We start from the raw sequence: 22,964 nt of genomic DNA on the forward strand, positions 1-22,964 counted from the left end.
ATATTCTTCTGCGCGAAACTGCGGAAGAACTGACAGGGGCATGGTTTGATCTTCGGCTGACCAATTAGCAGAAAGGGGCGTTTCGTTCCGCCCACGTGTAGAAATCGAATATTCAAGTTGTTTATTCATTTTTTCCACCCCTGAACGAAAAACGAAAAATCAAGCTGAATTCTTGTTTTTCGTTTTTTCTGGAAAAAATGAAAAAACGAAAAAGGAGCCGTTTTGTCATGTTTCTTCTTTCAATATTAAATCAAAAAACGAATGGACGAATGATACACGGATTCAGGATGATACAAGTCCTGATCAACCTGTCTGGTTTATTCTGTGATAACAACTGGATGTCCTGGAGAGCTGGATGTACATTATACCCAGGATGCGATTTGTGGAGAAACCAGAGGGGGGATGATTTGAAACACTTTCATTCATGAAAAACATATTAACTGATGAAGTCCACTAACTGAGCTGTCATTGTTTCTCCAATAAACATGAGCATATTACGACAAGTCTTGTCAGAATGAAGCATGTTTCCCAGGTTTACACCGTTGAGCTGTTGCAGTTCTACCAGGGAGGAATTCACCCCGACAAATCACACCCTGATTAAACCTTACATAAGTAATGTGACGTTTTGCTTGTCAAAATAAAAACACAAGAGACAGAGACATTGATCATGTGATGCTGGACGACTGTGAGCTGAAGCTGGAATCTGCACTGATTTTACCAGCGTTTTCCTACAATCTGACCAAATCTATTTCAAACTGTAATGATTCACTATTACTGATGTCATTAATAAAGCAGGTGTTGTTGTATAAAGCTCTGACAGTGTGCTTTTGTTCTCTTTCCTCCTGTGTTCAACATTTTTTTCAACTTTACCTTTCATTCTGACACAAACCCTTTGAAATAAAGCTTGATAATTTGATAAACTGTTTTCACAAATATTTGAAAGTATATATTTGTTCACATATTAGAGGTAAATGAATCTCTTTAATATCAGAAAGTGAAGTTTACTCACCTCAGTTTACAGTTTGAGTCTCGTAGCACATCAATGAGCTGCTGCTTTGAGTCTCCAATCATATTAAAACTCAGATCAAGCTCTTTTAGAAACTGCAGTGCTTTTGTGTTCGTCAAAGACTGAGTTAAAGAAGAAACATCTGTAATTCCACAGTCAGAAAGACTAGAAAGAGACAAACAGAGGAAGATCATCTTACAAACAAATCATTAAAGTGAAAATTTTTTCACAAATATAAAGTGGACTCATCATGAGATTTTGAGTATAAAGTGTTCTGGTTTTAACTGTTGAAGTGATTTTAATCTTTTTGATTCTTGTATGTGAATGTTACTGACCTCAATCTCTCCAGTTTACAGTGTGAATCCTTCAGTACGTCACATAAGTGATTCACTCCTGTGTTTTTTATTTGATTCAGACTCAGGTTCAGTTCTTTCAGGTGTGATGGGTTTGATTTCAGAGCTGAAGTCAGGATGAGACACTGTTCCTCTGTAATTCTGCATCTACACAGACTGAAAACAGAAATAGAAAAGACAATGAATCAGACAAGTGTCAAGTTCATGTGAGTAAATTCATCATGTGTTAACACCATACAGTGTAATAATTAAAACATTGCCAAAAACATTATATGACCATAAACATTAACAAAGCAGCTTAAGATATAGAATAAACTATAGAACTACTTAAAAATGACATTAAAATGTGAAAATTTAGTTTAAAATTCTGTTTCAGAATTACAATTTACCTAAAGACATTTTTAGAGTATTTTATCATCAATAAACACTTTGTAACTGTTACACTTTATTGTACAGTATGTCTGAGTGAATGCAAAAAAAAAAAAAAAAAAAAAAAAAAAAAAAAAAAAAAGTATGGCAGGATTTAATTTGGTCCATTAACAATTAATTATATTGCTGTCATTTAAGGTATTTAGATGAAAGATCTAAATACATTATGAACATGGATAAATAATTTAATTACTGCAATATTCCATCAAAAAATAGTAACTGTCATCTTTAATTTCATGGTGACTTCATGAAAGTAAACAGTGAACTTTAATCTCACTGTCACTGCTGTACAGTATAATGATACTAACTCTAGTTTCTCCAGCTTGAATTGTGTGTTCATCAGTAGATCACTGAGGTTTTTCACTCCAGAGTCTCCTAGTTCATTCCTGCTCAGGTTCAGTTCTCTCAGGTGTGATGGGTTTGATTTCAGAGCTGAAGTCACAGCAGAACAACCTTCATCTGTCATTTCACACCAGCTTAACCTGCATTGAGAGAAAGAGAGAAGATATAAGAAAACTGTTTACTAAAGTCAAAATGTCTTCATAAAATGAAAATTTTTCACAATTCGTTCTTCAAAACAAAACAAAACAAAACAAAAATAATTAAAATAAAATAATAATAAGTTGTTAATTTAATAAAATAATTTACACTTCTCATGGTTTATGTACAATTTGTCCTGATTCTTGATAGAAATACAAATAATTTTTTAAATTTTTAATTCCCAAACATTAAATGTTTGTGTATTTTTGGTATTATTAACTGAAATTATTGGATATTGTGTTTGGTATTTGACCTGCTGTATGGGCAATAAGTGAAGTGGACAGAAACACTTAATACAACTTTCAGATGTTTAAACCACACAACAACTTACTTTGCAAGTCTCCATTACACAAATATATACAGTATAGAATATAGACAGATTAACTTTACAAAAATATATGAACATACACAAAAATATACAAATATATATATTGTGCAACAAACAAGGCAACAGTCAGTGATGGTAATGGGAAGTTCGTCTTTAAAGGATAATGAAACCCCAGACTAGGGCTGCACGATTTGGGAAAATGTTCATATTGTGATTATTGAGGTCAAAATATTGCGATACGCGATTGCGATTATAATAAATGGTATTGTGAGTCAACTTGATGGGCTTTTAAGGAAAATGCACACACAGATTAGTGATGCTGCTGAAATGTGTATTTGTAAAACTAGAAATGGTTTCAAATAAATTATTTTTACTAAATGAAATAGCATTTGCATCAATGTAAACTTATTTTCTCAAAAGTATAGGGTAAATTAAATAAAACAATAAATGCATAAACATTTTCACAAAAATAAGATATTTTACACATTTTGTCCAAACAAACAGACATTTATGCAGAATGTAACGTATACTATGTGTAAACTCTTTTGAAAAGGAAACTGGGTATGTTTTTGGTCGATCGGATCAGAAGTGGACAATGGAGACACAGTTGTATACACCAGGCATTTTAATCCATCTCTTCTGTCCACTTTCGACCACTTCTGACCACATTCCTGCATTTACATACATTACAAACTCAACTGACTGGCGTCTCTCCCGTATGATTTCATGTGATTCTCTTCAGACATTAGAACTGTACATGAATTATGAGCTTCTAGAACGAACTGAAGATATTTTTTACAAATATAAATAAAAACAGTATAGATAAAAATAGTCTAAACAAAAAATAGCTGTATTAAGTGCAAACAATAGTGCAGCCATAATCAAAGTAGGCTAGGCTACTCTCTCAATATTCTAAGTGCAAAAAGAGACCAGTTTTTCAAGCATGATACAGAGCTATAGACAACTACACAACCTGTTATAGGATACATGCATATAACAACATATATATTTTATGTGGCCTGATTTGCGCGTACTGTGGAACCGCTCTCCAAAAGCGCGTATTAAAATTGCTTTTGAAGGCGCGCGCGCGCGTTTTACTTTCGGTTTCGTTTTAAGGATCGTGCGAATTCTCAGCAGCGCTGAGCTGCTTTCTACAATACGACACATTCATTTAACAAACGAATTTGAAAGTGAGGGGGACACAAACGGGATTTTGAAAAGTGGATGTGGTCAAAAGTGGACAAGCTGAAAACGTTTTACACCCCTATTTACACCTGTACTTAGCATTGTCCACTTGTGATCAGATCGACGCGTCAGAAAACGCATGTTAATACCAGGTGTAAACAGGGCCTCTAATTCTTGCACAGTACCTCTCTCTGGTCAATGTCAGCAATCTCAAATCCAAAATATAGCCATATAACAGATGTAGTTTTTTTTTTTTTTTTTTGGCTACCAGATCAATGTCGATCTCCTCGGCATCCATCTTCGTTCTGGTGTTTGTGTTTCACATCATAGAATCTGTTCATTTTAATTGTTGGAGAAAAGTGGTTCATTTTGAGCTTTTTGCACGGAGGTCACGGGAGATTTAATTCAGCTTTTCCATAAGCGCCGTCTAGTGTCATACAGTGGATTTACAGATACTTATATTTACATTCAGCTTGTGTGCAGTTTTTGTCTGGCCTGAAAAACGGACCGAATTTGCCCTGATGTAGCCAAAAATTTGACCGGTTGATGAAAAACAAGCTTAATTCAGACCAGTTATCTAGATTATTTATGGAACAGATAAGATACATATAATAATTTATTAAATCAATGATCATTTTGACTTAACACTTTTCTTCATTTAAAGGCTGAAATGTGAGTTTTTTCTTTTTTTATGAAACGTTTTCCACAGCTTTATTTAAAAGTTTACATTAGATATCTGATTTATGTGTCAGTACTTTTTGAACATTTCCAGTACACTTTAACAATACCATGATAATACTGATAACCGTGATCATTTTGGACACTATAATCATGATAGGAAATTTTCATACCGTTACATCCCTACAAAGGACTATAGTACTTCAATGACATGTCGGTGTTTGTTTTTGCTTTGTAAGAGTTTGGCACAAATGTGATTCATTCAGTGAGTGTAACAGGTTTCACAGCTCCTTGATGCAACCCATCAAAAGACTTCTAAACATAATTAATAAATTACAAAAGTTATTAGAAATGCAATTTCTGTCCTTGATTTCACACTCCTGTACATCTCCCAGACAGCAGAAGTGTGAAGAGGCTGTGTTGTGGATGTGTATTGTCCCTGATGATGTTGTGGGTCTCATGATGACCCTAGTGCTGTAAATATCCTGAAGTGATAGGAAGGTTACTCCACAAATGAACTGTGCACTTTTTAACAGTGTTGGTCAAGCTACTTGGAAAATGTAGTGACCAAAGCTAACAGTTACTCTTCATTAAATAAAGCTTCACTACACTGAAGATCCTCCTGGGAAATGTAGCAAGATAAGCTACAGTAACATGGCAAAAATAGTACTACAACCAAGCTGTTTTTAAAATGTAATTTTTATATCGAACCAACTTCATTTCAAGTCAATGCTCTCAGTATCAGTATCATGTACAGGGCTGGATTTAACTCATATTGTGACATAGACCTCCTATGACCTAAACTGCTACTTTTTCAGAAATTAAAAAAAAAAAAAGTGTATGTTGGTATCGTGGCTTCATTGTATACAGATACATTTATATAAATGTTAACACTTCACAATAAGGTTCAGTAGTTAACATTAGTTAACTAGTATAGTTAACATGAACTAAGAATGATCAATACTTCTACAGCAGCTATTAATCTTAACGTTAATTTCAACATTTACTAACACATTATTAAAATCAAAAGTTGTTTGTTAACATTAATGCACTGTGAATTGACATGAACAACCAATGAACGACTACATTTTCATTAATTTACAGTACATTAAAAAAGATTATAAATACTATAATAAAAGTATTGTTCATTATTCACTCGTGTCAGAGGCAGTACTTGCATTGAATTTATGTTTTCATGAACTTGCAGGTTATAATGGTACAGTTTTCTGTCGCTCCGTTTTTTTATGTTATTTTGCCAAAATATCATATTATAAAAGATTTAGCACTTCACACATGCTATTTGACTGTGACTCGACAACAAATGCTAGATTAAGACACTCTTCTCCACTTCTCAAATACAAAAAAAACAAAAAAAACCAAAACATAAATATAGTGTTTCTTGAGTAAAGAAAACGCTGTATTTATTCAGTCAACAGTTCTTTATTTACCTTCAGACTGCAAACAAGCTGAGATGCTCCAAACTGAGAGGTGGGAGGAATAGTGAGGTTTGACTGACACTTTGAGGAGCCAATGGAGTTACGAGGTTTAGTGGCGTCACTTACTGATCCAGGATCAGTGATCCTTAGCAGTTATTTTTCTGATTTGAGCTTGAGCCTCAGAAATGTTTTGGAAAATGTAGCTTTTGTTGACGCAACCACGTTACTTGATCAAAAAAAGAGCTTTACTACTGAAAAGCTTATTGATTCAGAAAACATTGACACTAACACCATGCATTAACACTGCTTTTAATCACGTGCTGGAGAGCTTTCCTGTCCTGAACTGTGTAACTTCCACACCACTTTCACCTGTACATCTGTAAAAGTTACTGAGGATTTCACTTCCCATACCAAATTACCTCAGCTTTAAGAAATACAGTCACTGCTGAGACTTCCTTACAAGCTGCTGAGTGTCGCGAGACCAACACTCTTTTAAAAAATAAAGGTGCTTCATGATGCCATAGAAGAAATTTTTTTGTCTAAATGGTTCCATAAAGAACCTTTAACATCTGAAGAATCTTTCTAGTTTGCTTAGTTGGTGACACTTAATTTCCAGTGATACCGTCGACTTGATTGCACAGATACTATTTGAACTGAACTGAGCTGGATGACGACATCAATGGATTCAATGATAACTGAAAATTGAGTGTTTTCTGTTGTTCTTCTGCATTATTGGCACTATTTTCCTATTTAATACTGTAAAGCTGCAATCTGTATTGTTAAAAGCGCTATAGAAATAAAGGTGACTTGACTGTTTCACAAGAGGTTCTTTGTGGCGAAAGAAGGTTCTTCAGATTATGAAATGGTAAGAAAGAGTGTCACACGTACCAGATCACGTGAGGTCACGAGGACCCGGAAGTAACTTCACGCAGGTATTTAAGCAGGAAGCAGGTGTTGTTTTGCACCAGACATTGAGCTCATGCTCGAATCAACGTCAGGTCCCATCATCGCCTCTACTCACGTGAGTAAACTCTCTGCTCTTCGGAGCGCTTATTTGCCTGTCTGTGTGCGTGTGAGAACGCGGATTTCTTGGTGGAAATCTCTACTCCTTATCGGAGCGTTCTCAGACCAACTGCGTGATTTACCTGCTCACTCGTGCACTTCCGCGTTTGAGTATTCCGTCACGCTACAAGGGGACTCATCTCGAACCTTTAATTTCTTGTCCAGCCTCCGTGACAAAGAGATTGTTCTTTAAATAGACTTTGACCCTGGGGGGGAAATCATTAGTCTGAGGCAGGAGCTGGTGGGGCTTCGGGCGGAGGTCAACGCGTTTCGTGTCGAAACCGCGGGTCTTCGGCAGGAGTGCGGGGCTCTCCAGTCTGACCTCACCGCCCTGCAGGCGGACTATGATGACCTGGCTGCTGCACAGATCGCCCCCGCAGACCCAGTCCGTCCCGCCCTTCAACCCAAGATCGCACTTCCGGAGAAATGGGATGGATCCGGAACCCGGTGCGATGTATTTCTAACCAACCTATCACTTTTGTTTGAGTTTCAGCCAGCACGATACCCATCCGACTGCAGCAGGATTGCTCTCCTCATCTCTCTTCTCACCGGGCAGGCAGCTGAGTGGGCTGCGGCGGTCCTGAAAGCTGACGGGATCGCCGCCCACTCGTATCCCGAGTTCACCACCCAGCTCAGGGCCGCCTTCCAACATCCTGAGAGCGAGGTGGAGGTGGATTCCCGTTTGTACCACCTGAGGCAGGGCGAGCGCAGCGTCAGCAAATACACCATGGACTTCCGCACTCTCGCCGTCCAGACGCAATGGAGCGACGCGGCGCTCCGCACAGCCTTTTATGAAGGGCTGTCCAACCGTCTGAAAGACGAACTGGCTGTGCGTGAGCTGCCGGCCACCCTGGAGGGCATGATCCAGCTCGCCCTCCAGGTGGATCAACGCATGAGTCACTCTACTAAATGCTCTTTTCATCTCTCCACAGGCTCCACCCTCCGTCACCGCCATCTGGATCAACCCCTCACTCACGCTGTCGCTGCGCCATCTCCACCTCCACCGGCCGCTCCAGAGGCCCACTCATCCGGAGCCGGGGAACCCATGCAGATAGGGCGCACCTCCCTGACGGCAGCAGAAAGGGCTAGACGCTACCGCGAAGGTCTATGTGCCTATTGCGCCTCCCCAGATCACCACCGTGCTATCTGCCCTTTGCGTCCGGGAAACGGCCAGACCAGGTGAAGAGGGGGAGGTCTTCATCTGGTGCCACTGCCATCAAATCCTGTCCCGCTGATTCCCGGCTGCTCCTTCAGGTATCAATCCTCATGGGCCACCAACGGATCGTGACCACCGCATTTGTTGATTTGTTGGTGCGGCTGGGAATTTTATCGATCAGGCTTATGCTGCCCAATTGGGGATTGAGACTGAGGTGTTATCCCAGCCTTTAAATATCACAGCCATTGACGGTCGCCCCCTCAACTTCAGTCCTGTCACTCAACGCACCAAAGAACTTCACCTCCAGATCGACAATCACTCTGAGAAAATCCACTTCTTCATCACTACTATCACGTCACCGCCGATCATCCTGGGGTACCCATGGCTCCTTATGCACGATCCCTTCATCTCTTGGACCACCAACAGAATCGTCCACTGGGGGGCGACCTGTCAGGAGCTCTGTCTCCGGGCGAAGGCTGGGACGTGTTCAGGGGAGTCCGAGGTCCCCGATGTCAAGCTGGAGGGGATCCCCGTTCCGTACCGCGACCTGGCCGAGGTCTTTAGTAAGGGACGTGCCGCTCGCCTACCACCTCACCGCCCCTACGACCTTGCCATTGACCTCGTGCCGGGCGCGGTGCCCCCCCACGGCCATCTGTACTCCCTGTCGGCCACCGAACAACAGGCGATGGAGGAGTACGTGGCTGAAGGACTCCGGGCCGGCACTATCCGTCCTTCCAGCTCTCCTGCGGCCGCGGGCTTCTTCTTCGTGAAGAAGGACGGGGGTCTCCGTCCATGTGTTGACTACAGGGGCCTTAACCAGATCACCATCAAGAACCGTCATCCACTCCCTCTTACCAACACCGCCCTGGACGCCCTCTCTGGTGCCCGCTTCTTCACGAAGCTGGACCTACGGAGCGCATACAACTTGGTCCGCATCAGGGAGGGTGATGAGTGGAAGACGGCCTTCATAACCCCCACTGGTCACTACGAGACCCTGGTTATGCCGTTTGGTCTGTGCAACAGTCCTTCCGTATTTCAACAATTCATCAATGACGTTCTCCGGGACATGCTGGGTCGGTGGTGCTACGCTTACCTGGACGACATCCTCGTATACTCCAAGACGCTCGAGGAACACACCCAGCATGTCCGAGCAGTACTCCGGAGGTTGCTGGCCCATCAGTTGTACTGCAAGTTGGAGAAATGTGCCTTTCACCAGCACACCACCACATTCCTTGGCTTCGTGATATCCTCTCAGGGTGTGGCCATGGATCCCCAGAAGCTGGAGGCTGTGCGCTCGTGGCCCCTACCCATGTCGCTCAAACAGCTCCAACGTTTTCTGGGGTTCGCCAATTTCTACCGGCGATTCATCCAGGGCTTCAGCGCAACTGCGGCACCTCTGACTGCTCTCACCAAACCATCACGCGGAGACTTCCAACTCACACCTGAAGCCATCCAAGCCTTCAAGAAACTGTGTCACCTGTTCACCACCGCTCCGGTTCTCATCCATCCCAACCCGACTAAACAACTTTCGTTGTTGAAGTAGACGCTTCCGATGTGGGCGTAGGAGCGGTCCTTTCACAACGCGGTCCAGACGAGAAACTACATCCCTGTAGTTTTTTCTCGAGGAAATTCAATCCCACACAGCAGCGTTACGGGGTAGGGGACCGTGAACTGTTGGCCATCAAGTGGGCTCTGGAAGAGTAGCATCACTGGCTCCAGGGCGGCAGCGACCCATTCACCGTCTGGACCGACCACCAGAACCTCACCGTCATCCGCCAGACCAAACAGCTTAACCCCAGGCAGGCGCGGTGGGCGTTATTCTTCGAGCACTCCAACTTCCATCTCTCCTACCGGCCCGGCTCGAAGAATGCGAAAGCGGATGCCATCTCCCGCCAACACCAACGAGACACCACCTCCTCGGAGCCCGCACCTGTCCTGCCTCCTCACATCATCTTGGCTCCTCTCCAGTGGGGGTTAGAAGAGAGAGTCCGCCAGAGTCACAGTCAGGAACCCCCTCCACCGGAAACCCCCGCTGGGCGACTCTTTGTGCCCGACCATCTCCGCAAAGAAGTTCTCCAGTGGGGGCACGATTCCACTTTGGCAGGACATCAGGGGGTCCAGAGGACCATCTCGTTCATCGACAGGGCGTTTTGGTGGAGGACATTGAGGAGAGACGTACAGGAGTACGTCCAGGCATGTAACATCTGCGCTCGCTCCAAGACCACCAACTCACCATCCACCGGCGAGCTGCAGCCCCTCCCCATCCCCAAGCACCCCTGGAGTCACATCTCGGTCGATTTCGTCACTGGACTCCCTGACTCGCAAGGCAAGAACACCATCCTGACCATTGTGGATCGTTTCTCGAAGGCTGTGCACCTGGTGGCTCTCACCGGACTCCCCTCTGCCAAAACCACCGCGGAACTTATACTCGAACACGTAGTCCGCTTGCATGGGTTTCCCAAGGACATCGTCTCGGACAGAGGGCCCCAGTTCACGGCCAAGTTCTGGCAGGCCTTCTGCCGTCTGGTCGGCACCACCTCCAGCCTATCGTCCGGTCACCATCCTCAGACGAACGGCCAGACGGAGCGGGCCAACCAACAACTGGAGCGCTTCCTTCGATGCTTTGCGGGTGAACATCAGCGCTCCTGGGCACGCTACCTCGTCTGGGCTGAGCTATCCAACAACTTGCACACATCTTCGGCCACTAATCTAAGCCCTTTCGAGGTATGCTACGGGTACCAACCTCCGGTGTTCGAACATCAAGAACCGGAGGTTGATGTCCCGTCCGCCCAACAGTTGGTCCGCCGGTGCCGGCGGCTCTGGAATCACGCCCGGACTGCCATCCAGAAAGCCAACCAACGCTACACCATTCAACACCGCCGCCCGCACCCTCCGGGACGATTGTTCCATGTTGGTGACAGGGTCTATCTGTCCACCCGTAACATCAATCTGAAGACTGATTCTAAGAAACTCACTCCACGCTTCATCGGACCCTACAAGATCACTCACCGATTAAACCCTGTCACCTTCCGGCTCCAGCTGCCTGCTTCCCTCCGGATCCATCCTGTATTCCATCAATCTCAACTCAAACATGTCTTCTTCTCCTCTCTGTCTCCCCAGGTCACTGCTCCACCCCCGGTCTGGATCATCGATGGTGGTCCTGCGTACCTGCGTCCTGCGGATCCTTGACTCGCGAACCCGGGGCCGTGGCACCCAATATCTCGTTGATTGGGAGGGCTACGGTCCGGAGGAGCGTTCTTGGGTCCCCGGGCGGTTCATCCTGGACCCCACACTCATCCAGGACTACCGTCGTCGGGTATCCTCCGTCCCGGGACCGTCAGGTGCCGGTCCTGGAGGGGGGAGTACTGTCACACGTACCAGATCACGTGAGGTCACGAGGACCCGGAAGTAACTTCACGCAGGTATTTAAGCAGGAAGCAGGTGTTGTTTTGCACCAGACATTGAGCTCATGCTCGAATCAACTTCAGGTCCCATCATCGCCTCTACTCATGTGAGTAAACTCTCTGCTCTTCGGAGCGCTTATTTGCCTGTCTGTGTGCGTGTGAGAACGCAGATTTCTTGGTGGAAATCTCTACTCCTTATCGGAGCGTTCTCAGACCAACTGCGTGATTTACCTGCTCACTCGTGCACTTCCGCGTTTGAGTATTCCGTCACGCTACAAGGGGACTCATCTCGAACCTTTAATTTCTTGTCCAGCCTCCGTGACAAAGAGATTGTTCTTTAAATAGACTTTGACCCTGCAGTGTCAGTTCTAGACCACAGTAACTGGGGGGAACAGCCTTGGGCCACTTGTGCTTTTAGGGGACACACTTTTAAAATGAATCTTAAGCTACTTTAATACAGTATTATTCATTCAGTCATTTTTCACCATGTCATGCATCACTGCAATCTCTAGAATAAGCTATATCAATTTAAACTCAAATAATTGTTTCATCATGTTTCATTTATTTGACAAATAATTTTGCACCTTTATAGATCATGTTAGTTGATCTATAATGAGCGATCAGCAAAGTAGACGAATAGTGAAATCTATGAACTATGCAGTAAGGTTTATGTGCATGATGAATTTTTAGGATAACAAATACAAAATATTTAAATAATAAATAAAATAACATTAAAAATAACAGACTTAATGTTCAAGTGTCAGACTGTTGGACCTGTTTTTTCTTGTTTTACCCCCATCTTTGTTTCTGAGTTTCCTTATTTGGCCATTTTCCTGTTCTTGTTTAGTTTGATTGCTTTATCCTATGCACCTGTGTTCCTAATTACCCCTTGTCAGAGATTTTCTTAGTATAGGGAGATGAGAGGGTCTGTATTACTTACTATTGGACAAAGCGTAACGACTAACTTGTCACTGAATTTCAGTCAGAATTGTGCGACACTCAACCACCGTTTACGGATACCATAGGAATGAATAAGAAGTGTCATAAACTGAATACCACCTGATGCAAAAACTTCTCTTATAAAACTGCATTTTTTTGTGGTAAACTCTAAAAATAGTTCAATTTAAAAGTATTGTTTAGTGTAAAACATGTTGAAGACTCTTTATTCCACACTTAACAGTTTTACTTACTGGATGAGCTCGTTTAAGAAGCTTCTGTAGACATCGTTAGATACTATAAAGTGTTTTGGTTTAAACTGTTGAGGTGATTTTAATCATTTTGATTCTTGTATGTGAATGTTACTGACCTCAATCTCTCCAGTTTACAGTGTGAATCCTTCATTACGTCACATAAGTGATTCACTCCTGTGTTTTTTATTTGATTCCAGCTCAGGTTCAGTTCTCTCAGGTGTGATGGGTTTGATTTCAGAGCTGAAGTCAGGATGAGACACTGTTTCTCTGTAATACTGCAATTACACAGACTGAAGACAGAAAGAGAAAAGACAATGAATCAGACAAGTGTCAAGTTCATGTGAGTAAATTCATCATGTGTTAACACCATACAGTGTAATAATTAAAACATTTCCAAAAACATTATATGACCATAAATAAGAACAGAAGGAAAAACATTAACAAAGCAGCTTAAGATATAGAATAAACTATAGAACTACTTAAAAATGACATTAAAATGTGAACATTTAGTTTAAAACTCTGTTTCAGAATTACAATTTACCTAAAGACATTTTTGGAGTATTTTATCATCAATAAACACTTTGTAACTGTTACACTTTATTGTACAGTATGTCTGAGTGAATGCAAAAAAACAAAAAACAAAACAAAACAAAAAAACAAACAAAAAAGTAGGGCAGGATTTAACTTGGTCCATTAACAATTAATTCTATTGCTGTCATTTAAGGTATTTAGATGAAAGATCAGAGGGTCACATAAATTATAAATACATTATGTAGATGGATAAATAATTTAATTACTGCAATATTCCATAAAAAATAGTAACTGTCAACTTTAATTTCATGGTGACTTCATGAAAGTAAACAGTGAACTTTAATCTCACTGTCACTGCTGTACAGTATAATGATACTAACTCTAGTTTCTCCAGCTTGAATTGTGTGTTCATCAGTAGATCACTGAGGTTTTTCACTCCAGAGTCTCCTAGTTTATTCTCGCTCAGGTTCAGTTCTCTCAGGTGTGATGGGTTTGATTTCAGAGCTGAAGTCACAGCAGAACAACCTGCATCTGTCATTTCACACCATCTTAACCTGCATTGAGAGAAAGAGAGAAGACAGAAGAAAACAGTTTAATAAAGTCAAAATGTCTTCATAAAATAAAACAGAGGAAGAGTGTCTGAATACCTTTGGAACATTTTTCACAATTCGTTCTTCAAAACAAAACAAACCAAACCAAACAAACAAGCAAAAAAGTTCATTTAATAAAATAATTTACACTTCTCATGGTTTATGTACAATTTGTCCTGATTCTTGATAGAAATACAAAGAATTTTCAATTCCCAAACATTAAATGGTTGTGTATTTTTGGTATTATTAAGTGAAATTATTGGATGTTGGGTTTGGTATTTGACCTGCTGTATGGACAATAAGTAAAGTGGACAGAAACACTTAACACAACTTTCAAATGTTTAGACCACACAACAACTTACTTTGCAAGCATAGGCGGAGTTTTATGCGTGGGGGTTGGGGGGGGGGAGGTGTTACCCATGGCAGAGGAGCCAGCAGCAGAATTTTATATATAGAATTTATATACGTTCTATATTCATATATTTATATAACATAATATATGTAACATATTTTACATTAAAATACATTTAGAATGAACAATGAGTACTGTACAAAGTAAAAAACAAACAAAAAAACAAACAACAACAACAACAACAACAACAAAAAACATTAGGGTACCTAATGCAGAGAATAGGCTTTTGGCCATAGTTGGTGTTCTGCAACACTGGTTACGTCACTTGCGCACCGCGGCACCGACCACCACCGTCGTTTTATTATTATTATTATTATTTTTTTTTTTATTTTATTTTTTTTTTTTTATAGAAATAAATTATAATTTAGTTCAGTTGGAGAACAGAACAGATTTTATTTATCAGCCAGCAGAGTGACGAGCTGATCGACAAGAAGAGTGAGGTCAGGCGAGACAGACAAGACGATGGTGGAAGTTTGGCAGTGTTTTTATTTTGAAAAGCCTGTTGACTTTTGCCGTTTATCTCTGGTGGTTTTCGAAGTTTTGAACATTCGTTTCTTATTAATTTGGTTCTACAGTGTTTGCTGATTTTTACTTTCTGTAATTTCTTTCTTATTCGTTTTGCTAATAAACGTTCTACGTTTTTTATTTTGTTCCACAGTGTTTACCGATTTTCGGTTTTGTATACTAAGCTATTTAAAATTTATGTAGGCCTATAGCCTAAGTTATTTGTTATTTTATATTAAGCATATAGCATGGTGTAAGCTATTTTTATTCGTTTTGTTAATAAAAGTTCCATGATTAATTTATAGGATAAGTGAGTTTAACGTTGTATTTTGTTGTTGCTTGAATGGGATTCAAGCAATTGACGCCGAATTCCCGCTATTTTAAAAGTGAAAGTAAAATGTGCACTGGGCATTTACAAGCTATTTAAAAGCTATGGAAAGCGAGTAAAACAGGGAAATTGAAGTTGTCCAAATTCTGATGTAGCCAAACAGTTAGCAAAAGCGGAAAAATAACGAAAAGTGAGTCCTCTCTATCAAGACAAGTTGAGAATCATGAGTCGCGACTCGCGATATGGGGCTTAAATTGAAATTAATTTACCCAGATGTACTTATTCAATCCACTAAAATAATAAGATAATATAAATAAAATGAAAAAAAAAAAAAAAAAAACGAATTCTTTGATTTTTCATAGCTCAGACAAAATCATGATTGTCTCTCGTCTGTTGGGGGGGAAAGACAAACTCCGCCTATGTTTGCAAGTCTCCATTACACAAAAATATACAGTATAGAATATAGACAGATTAACTATACAAAAATATATGAACATACACAAAAATATACAAATATATTCTGTGCAACAAACAAGGTAACAGTCAGTGATGGTAATGGGAAGTTCGTTTTTAAAGGGTCATGAAACCCCAGACTACTTTTTTTCTGAGATTTTAGCAGAGGTGTTTGTGTTTCACATCATAGAAGACAATGTAAGCATCTGTTCATTTTAATTGTTGGAGAAAAGTGGTTCATTTTGAGCTTTTTGCACAATTTTTGCCTTCCAGGTTTCAAATCTACATCGTGTTGACGTCACAGTTTGTGACACAGTTGTGATCGTCATAGTCTGTGACGTGGTAAAGGACTATAGTACTTCAAAGACACATCAGTGTTCAGTGTTCAGACTGTGAGATTGTGTACATTAACTGTGAGAAACGTTCATGGATTGACGGATAATGTTTGTTTTTGCTTTGTAAGAGTTTGGTACAAATGTGATTCATTCAGTGAGTGTAACAGGTTTCACAGCTCCTTGATGCAACCCATCAAAAGACTTCTAAACATAATGAATAAATTATAAAAGTTATTAGAAATGCATTTTCTGTCCTTGATTTCATACTCCTGTACATCTCCCAGACAGCAGAAGTGTGAAGAGGCTGTGTTGTGGATGTGTATTGTCCCTGATGATGTTGTGGGTCCTCATGATGACCCTAGTGCTGTAAATATCCTGAAGTGATAGGAAGCTTACTCCACAAATGAACTGTGCACTTTTTAACAGTGTTGGTCAAGCTACTTGGAAAATGTAGTGACCAAAGCTAACAGTTACTCTTCATTAAATGAAGCTTCACTACACTGAAGATCCTCCTGGGAAATGTAGCAAGCTAAGCTACAGAAACATGGCAAAAATAGTACTACAACCAAGCTGTTTTTAAAATGTAATTTTTATACTGAACCAACTTCATTTCAAGTCAATGCTCTCAGTATCAGTATCATGTACAGGGCTGGATTTAACTCATATTGTGACATAGACCTCCTATGACCTAAACTGCTACTTTTTCATAAATTAAAAAAAACAAAACAAAACAAAACAAAAAAACAAGAAAAAGATACATTTATATGTGGGAGGAATAATGAGGTTTGACTGACACTTTGAGGAGCCAATGGAGTTACGAGGTTTAGTGGCAGTTATTTGACAAATAATTTTGCACCTTTATAGATCATGTTAGTTGATCTATAATGAGCGATCAGCAAAGTAGCCTAATAGTGAAATCTATTAACTATGCATAAAAACCTGTCTTTTTACTTAAGTACCAGATATAGGTGTCATGCCATAAAATGTTTAATACGACTGACTTTTTATGTAATGTGAATTTAATAACACATTGTAAGTCACTAATTAGCCTATAACACTTTCAGCGATGACTCATCTGAACACCTCTGATTGGCCATTGCATTCATAAGCTCAACAGAATCGTGTGTGATTGGTTATAATACACAGTGCTGTAAAAACACGTATGTCTCTGACTCAGAACCAGCTAGTGAACGTGGATTTGAATTTAGCAGGTGGTGATGTTTTTCTTTTTTTTTCTTTTTTTTTTTTTAACAGTTTTCAGGACAAACTGCACATTGCACCCAAAATTCTTTGGTGTGACACGATTCTAAATTTAGGGGGGTCAAGCTTGTTGGCACAGGGGCATATCCAATTTTCTACTTTGACTGACTGAGGTCTGTCCAACAGGAAGTTCAGCACCAGTTTCTGAGGGAGAGTGTCGGTCTGAGGGTGAAGAGAGTCTCTGTTATTGCTGAGTTGTAATCAATAAAAAGCATTCGCACATGTGTGTCGTTCCCTCCAAATGTGTTGTGTGGATGGCAGTGTTGACAGCATCATCAGTGGCCCGATTTTGTTGATATGCAAATTTTAATGAGTCTAAGGTGGCTAGAATGGTCCTTTCTACATAGGACTTGACTAGTAAACCCTGACTGCCCATCCGGGATGTCATCTGGGCCTTCCATGGGTTTCAGAGCCATGCACACCTCCGCCGATGACACCGTGAGTGACGTGTAGGAACACGACTTCAAATGTGCCCTCCATTTTGCCGGCAAATGAAGGATACACCAGATAGATAATTCTGTATCCCAGAATTCATGGTGCGCTGGTGACAATGGGACTTTTCTTCAAACAAAATAGTGGGTGATGTTTCTGTGGCAGCTGACGAATACACTTACTGTACTGTGTTTTAATGTACTCAAATAACTAGTGAAACAAATGTTAAGAGAAAGTGGATAAGTACATAGATAAGTTTTTCACTTTTCTATTTTATTTTATTTTAAAATTTAGTTTTATTTTGTAGTGCTATCATACAAAATAGTCCACAATTGTTTTAGACAAACTTGATCCAGAAATATGATTTCTGGAGTATTTTGTACACAAGTCTTGCTGTGTTATGTTTTCAAACCAAGATTGCAGCCCTATCTTAATAGTTTTCATAAGTCTTTATTTTTTTCTTCTTTTAGAACAGTTCTGGAGAAAATGGAGCTGCTGGGAAACTTAAAAAAATGAATGAAGTTGTTCTGTTCATCACTTTTGACATTGACAAGTTATTTGTAAATAAAGCAAAGTAATTTCTGTGCATTGTGGGTCTGTATTAGTTACTACTGGACAAAGCGTAACGACTAACTTGGATCACGTGTCCCTTAATAGCCAATCACATTACAGCACTGACGTCACTGAATTTCAGTCGGAATTGTGCGACACTCAACTGCCGTTTATGGATGCCATAGGAATAAATGAGAAGTGCCGTAAACTGAATCCCACCTGTCGCAAAAAGTCAGGGACTTCTCTTATAAAACTGTTAGTTCAATGCAAAAGTATTGTTTAGTGTAAAACATGTTGAAAACTCTTTATTCCACTTTCTTTAACACTTTTACTTACTGGATGAGCTCGTTTAAGAAGCTTCTGTAGACATCGTTAGATACTTTAAAGTGTTTTGGTTTAAACTGTTGAAGTGATTTTAATCATTTTGATTCTTGTCTGTGAATGTTACTGACCTCAATCTCTCCAGTTTACAGTGTGAATCCTTCAGTACGTCACATAAGTGATTCACTCCTGTGTTTTTTATTTGATTCCAGCTCAGGTTCAGTTCTCTCAGGTGTGATGGGTTTGATTTTAAAGCTGAAATCAGGATGAGACACTGTTTCTCTGTAATTCTGCATCCACACAGACTGAAAACAGAAAGAGAAAAGACAATGAATCAGATCTATGATGCATCATAAACAAATGTCATACATTCACTAATAAACCAGCAAAATCATGGAAACTTCTAATATATGAATGAACAAACCAAGAGAGGAGTATTTGAGGAGACTAGTTACAATCCAAGTCTGGACCCTCAGACAACAAATAAGTCAATTTTACCAATGGAAATTAATATGTAGAATCAATATAGAAACAATAGTAAAGTTAAATTAATGAAATGGTCTATTTTCACATTTCTAATGTAAGAAAATCAACAAATCAGACAAATAAAATAATTGATGATTTTTCAAGCCATTTTAGAGTGTAGTTTACAATTTCTAACTATACAAATATACTAAATATACATTCCCCTTAATAAAAAATTAGTGAAATATACTATTAGTAATAATAGTAATAATAGTATAATATTACTATTTGTCACGAATCTGGTCAATGTTCCATGGTCCGCTCACCACCAGATGTCACTCTCACCCTATCATTGCACGTTGACTGTTGTTCTATACCAGAATACTCCGTCAACAAGGATCCAGCAGCTCAGGACACTGCAGTACAGATCATGCTCCTCAAGCAAGGTGAGCGATCAGTTGAGGAATACGTTATGGACTTTATTACATTAGCACATCAGACTTCAATGAACGATCTGTCTCTAATGATATTTTTCCGTGGAGGGCTTTCTGAACCTTTTGGCTCCTCAGTGCCACTGTATCAGCCCCATTGGACTCTAAGACAATACCTAGACATTGCACTACAAATCAGTGGTTCATCACTTACTGTGGGTGTTGCGGAGAAGCAACGCGACATCGCGGTAACGCCGGCCGTGCAACCCGCCCGTGTAATGGCGGCCGCGCCGGTGCACGCTCACCAGATGGCGGCGACGGCGGAGCCCGTTCACAAGATGGCGGCGAAAACGGAGTTTCATCACGTCACAACTGCCATACCCGAGCCATGTACAGTTGCAGCTGTGTTTCCTGAGTCAAGTCAAGTTTCCGAGTCAAGTCAAGTTGCAGCTGTGTTTCCTGAGTCAAGTCAAGTTTCTGAGTCAAGTCAAGTTGCAGCTGTGTTTCCTGAGTCAAGTCAAGTTTCTGAGTCAAGTCAAGTTGCAGCTGTGTTTCCTGAGTCAAGTCAAGTTTCTGAGTCAAGTCAAGTTGCAGCTGTGTTTCCTGAGTCAAGTCAAGTTTCAGAGTCAAGTCAATTTACAGCTGCATTTCCCGAATCAAGTCAAGTTTCCAGGTCAAGCTACGGCTGCTGTTCCAGGGTCAAGTCAAGCTACGGCTGTTGTTCCTGCGTCAAGTCAAGTCAGAGCTGCTTTTCCTAAGGCAAGTCAAATTACAGCTGTTGCTCCTGTCTCAAGTCAAGTCAGAGCTGTGGTTCCTGTGTCAAGTCAAATTACAGCTGTTGCTCCTGTCTCAAGTCAAGTCAGAGCTGTGGTTCCTGTGTCAAGTCAAATTACAGCTGTTGCTCCTGTCTCAAGTCAAGTTACCACCATCTTTCCTGAGCCAAGCACTGTCAAGATGGCTGCCACGCCAGAGCCACTGCTCAAGATGGCTGCCACGCCAGAGCCACTGCACAAGATGGCCGCCACGCCAGCCAAACCACAGCCTGCTAAAGCCCCGTCAGCCAAGCCAGTGCCAGCTAACGCCACGTCAGCCAAGCCACAGCCTGTTAACGCCTCGTCAGCCAAGCCAGTGCCAGCTAATGCCACGTCAGCCAAGCCACAGCCTGCTCAGGCCATTTCAGTCAAGCCACAGCCTGTTCACGTCATGTTTTCTGCTCCTAAGTCGGCACCCATCATGGCCCCCCTTCCTGAAGCAGTTCCTGAGTCAAGCAAAGTCAAGTCACGCCCCGCCTGACGGCCAGAGTCAGGTCACGCCCCGCCTGGCGGCCCAGAGTCAAGTCACGCCCCGCCTGACGGCCCAGAGTCAAGTCACGTCCCATCTGACCTTCCAGTGCCCGTCATGTCTCGTCTGACATCCCAAGGTCACGGCCTACTATGATGGCCAGCGTGCTGGACCCACCACTAGTGTCAGTGAGGGCAGCGAACATCTCAGTGGCATCAATATCGCCAAAATCCATCATCAAAGAGGCCACTGCTCTTCCCTTAATGGCGGTTGCCATTTGTTGTGTGTGGTCTGCACACTGTGCTCCTGAGGTCATTTCTGTTCACAAGCCTGCTCTAGAGCTCTGGAGGGCTCTGGCGCCTCTTGCTCCACCTCCGGCTCTGCCCTGGAGGGCTCCGGCGCCTCCTGCTCCTGCTGGGCCTCCTGCTGGGCCTCCGGCTCTGCCCTGGAGGCCTCCTGCGCCTCCGGCTCCGCCCTGGAGGGCTCCTGCGCCTCCTGCTCCGCCTCCGCCCTGGAAGGCTTCCTCCCTACCGGTTCTGCCTCAGTCTCCTGGCCCTTCCGACCGCTCCCCAGGACTGTTTTGCTGTTGGAGCCTCTGGAAGCCGCTCCTTGGGGGGGGGGGGCTATGTCACAAATCTGGTCAATGTTCCGCGGTCCGCTCACCACCAGATGTCACTCTCACCCTATCATTACATGTTGACTCTTGTTCTATACCCCGGACTACCATTCCCATCACCCATCACGCTGATTGCGTCAACACCCATGACCAATCAGCAGCTCTATAAAAGCCCCGGACTTTCCCCATGCAAGGCACGGAGTATTGTTGTTGTTATTTTCCATTGTTAGCGTTCCCTAGTTTCCTTGTTCCCGAGATCCTAGTTCCCAGTGTTTTGTTCTCCCGCCTGGTTATCTCGTTGTTGACTGTCTCGCCGCCTACCTTTTTGGACTATCTCTTGTTATAAGGATTATTCTCTACGTCTGGCCTGCATTTTACCTGTTTGCTCCTGTTTGACCCTGCCTGTTCGACCATGTATCTGTCTCGTCCCTTAAATAAAGGCTCGCATATGGATCAGCTCGCCTCTTGCCTCTTACTCCCCGTGACACTATTATTACAGCACAGATGTCAAATTTCAGCAAGTTTCATGCTGTTTTTTACAGATACACATAAAAACATTGTACTCCTGAATCTTTCTTCAGATGGAGAAATGCCAGAAAGTGCAGCACTGGAAATGATGTGACAAGAGCCCAGCGGACTTAAACTAAACAGTGACTTTAATCTCACTGTAATTGCTGTACAGTATAATGATACTAACTCTAGTTTCTCCAGCTTGAATTGTGTGTTCATTAGTAGATCACTGAGGTTTTTCACTCCAGAGTCTCCTAGTTCATTCCCTCTCAGGTTAATTTCTCTCAGGTGTGATGGGTTTGATTTCAGAGCTGAAGTCAGGATGAGACACTGTTTCTCTGTAATTCTGCATCCCCACAGGCTGAAAACAGAAAGAAAAAAGACAATGAATCAGACAAGTGTCAAGTTCATGTGAGTAAATTCATCATGTGTTAACACCATACAGTGTAATAATTAAAACATTGCCAAAACATTATATGACCATAAACAAGAACAGAAGAAAAAAAGATTAACAAAGTAGATTAAAATCTAGGATCAACTATAGAACTACTTAAAAATTACATTAAAATGTGAAAATTTAGTTTAAATGTGAGAAGTCAAGAAAATGCTGTTTTTGAATTTCAATTTAACTAAAGACATTTTAAGAGTAATTTATTATCAGTAAACACTTTTTTTGCAACTGTCAGTCTTTATTGTACAGTATGTCTGAGTGAATGCAAAAAAAAAAAAAAAAAAAAAAAAAAAAAAAAAAAAAAATGTATGACAGGATTTAATTTGGTCCATTAACAATTAATTGAATTGCTGTCATTTAAGTTATTTAGTTATATAAGTTATTTAGAGGGGCATTAGAGGGGCACATAAATTAGAAACACATTATGTGCACGGACAAATCATTTAAGCACCGCAATATTTCATAAAAAAATAATCACGGTCAACTTTAATTTCATGGTGCCTTCATGAAACTAAACAGTGAACTTTAATCTCACTGTCACTGCTGTACAGTATAATGATACTAACTCTAGTTTCTCCAGCTTGAATTGTGTGTTCATCAGTAGATCACTGAGGTTTTTCACTCCAGAGTCTCCTAGTTTATTCAAGCTCAGGTTCAGTTCTCTCAGGTGTGATGGGTTTGATTTCAGAGCTGAAGTCAGGATGAGACACTGTTCCTCTGTAATA

The 22,964-nt window shown here is 41.3% G+C and overlaps 1 protein-coding gene across 1 annotated transcript in view; it reads right to left on the reverse strand.

Annotated features, from left to right (window-relative positions):
* Positions 1-935: 935 nt before the first annotated feature.
* Positions 936-22,964, reverse strand: part of LOC127161363 (ribonuclease inhibitor) — a 33,376-nt gene continuing 11,347 nt past the window's right edge. The window contains exons 5-10 of the mRNA XM_051104072.1: positions 18,617-18,790; positions 13,679-13,852; positions 12,884-13,057; positions 2,097-2,270; positions 1,342-1,515; positions 936-1,171 (exon numbers count right to left, since the gene is read on the reverse strand). Coding sequence (XP_050960029.1) covers positions 1,006-1,171; positions 1,342-1,515; positions 2,097-2,270; positions 12,884-13,057; positions 13,679-13,852; positions 18,617-18,790 — 1,036 coding nt within the window. The 3' untranslated portion in view covers positions 936-1,005. The remainder of the gene's footprint in view (positions 1,172-1,341; positions 1,516-2,096; positions 2,271-12,883; positions 13,058-13,678; positions 13,853-18,616; positions 18,791-22,964) is intronic.

Source organism: Labeo rohita, unplaced genomic scaffold (assembly GCF_022985175.1).
Source record: "Labeo rohita strain BAU-BD-2019 unplaced genomic scaffold, IGBB_LRoh.1.0 scaffold_625, whole genome shotgun sequence".
Lineage (NCBI taxonomy): Eukaryota > Metazoa > Chordata > Actinopteri > Cypriniformes > Cyprinidae > Labeo > Labeo rohita.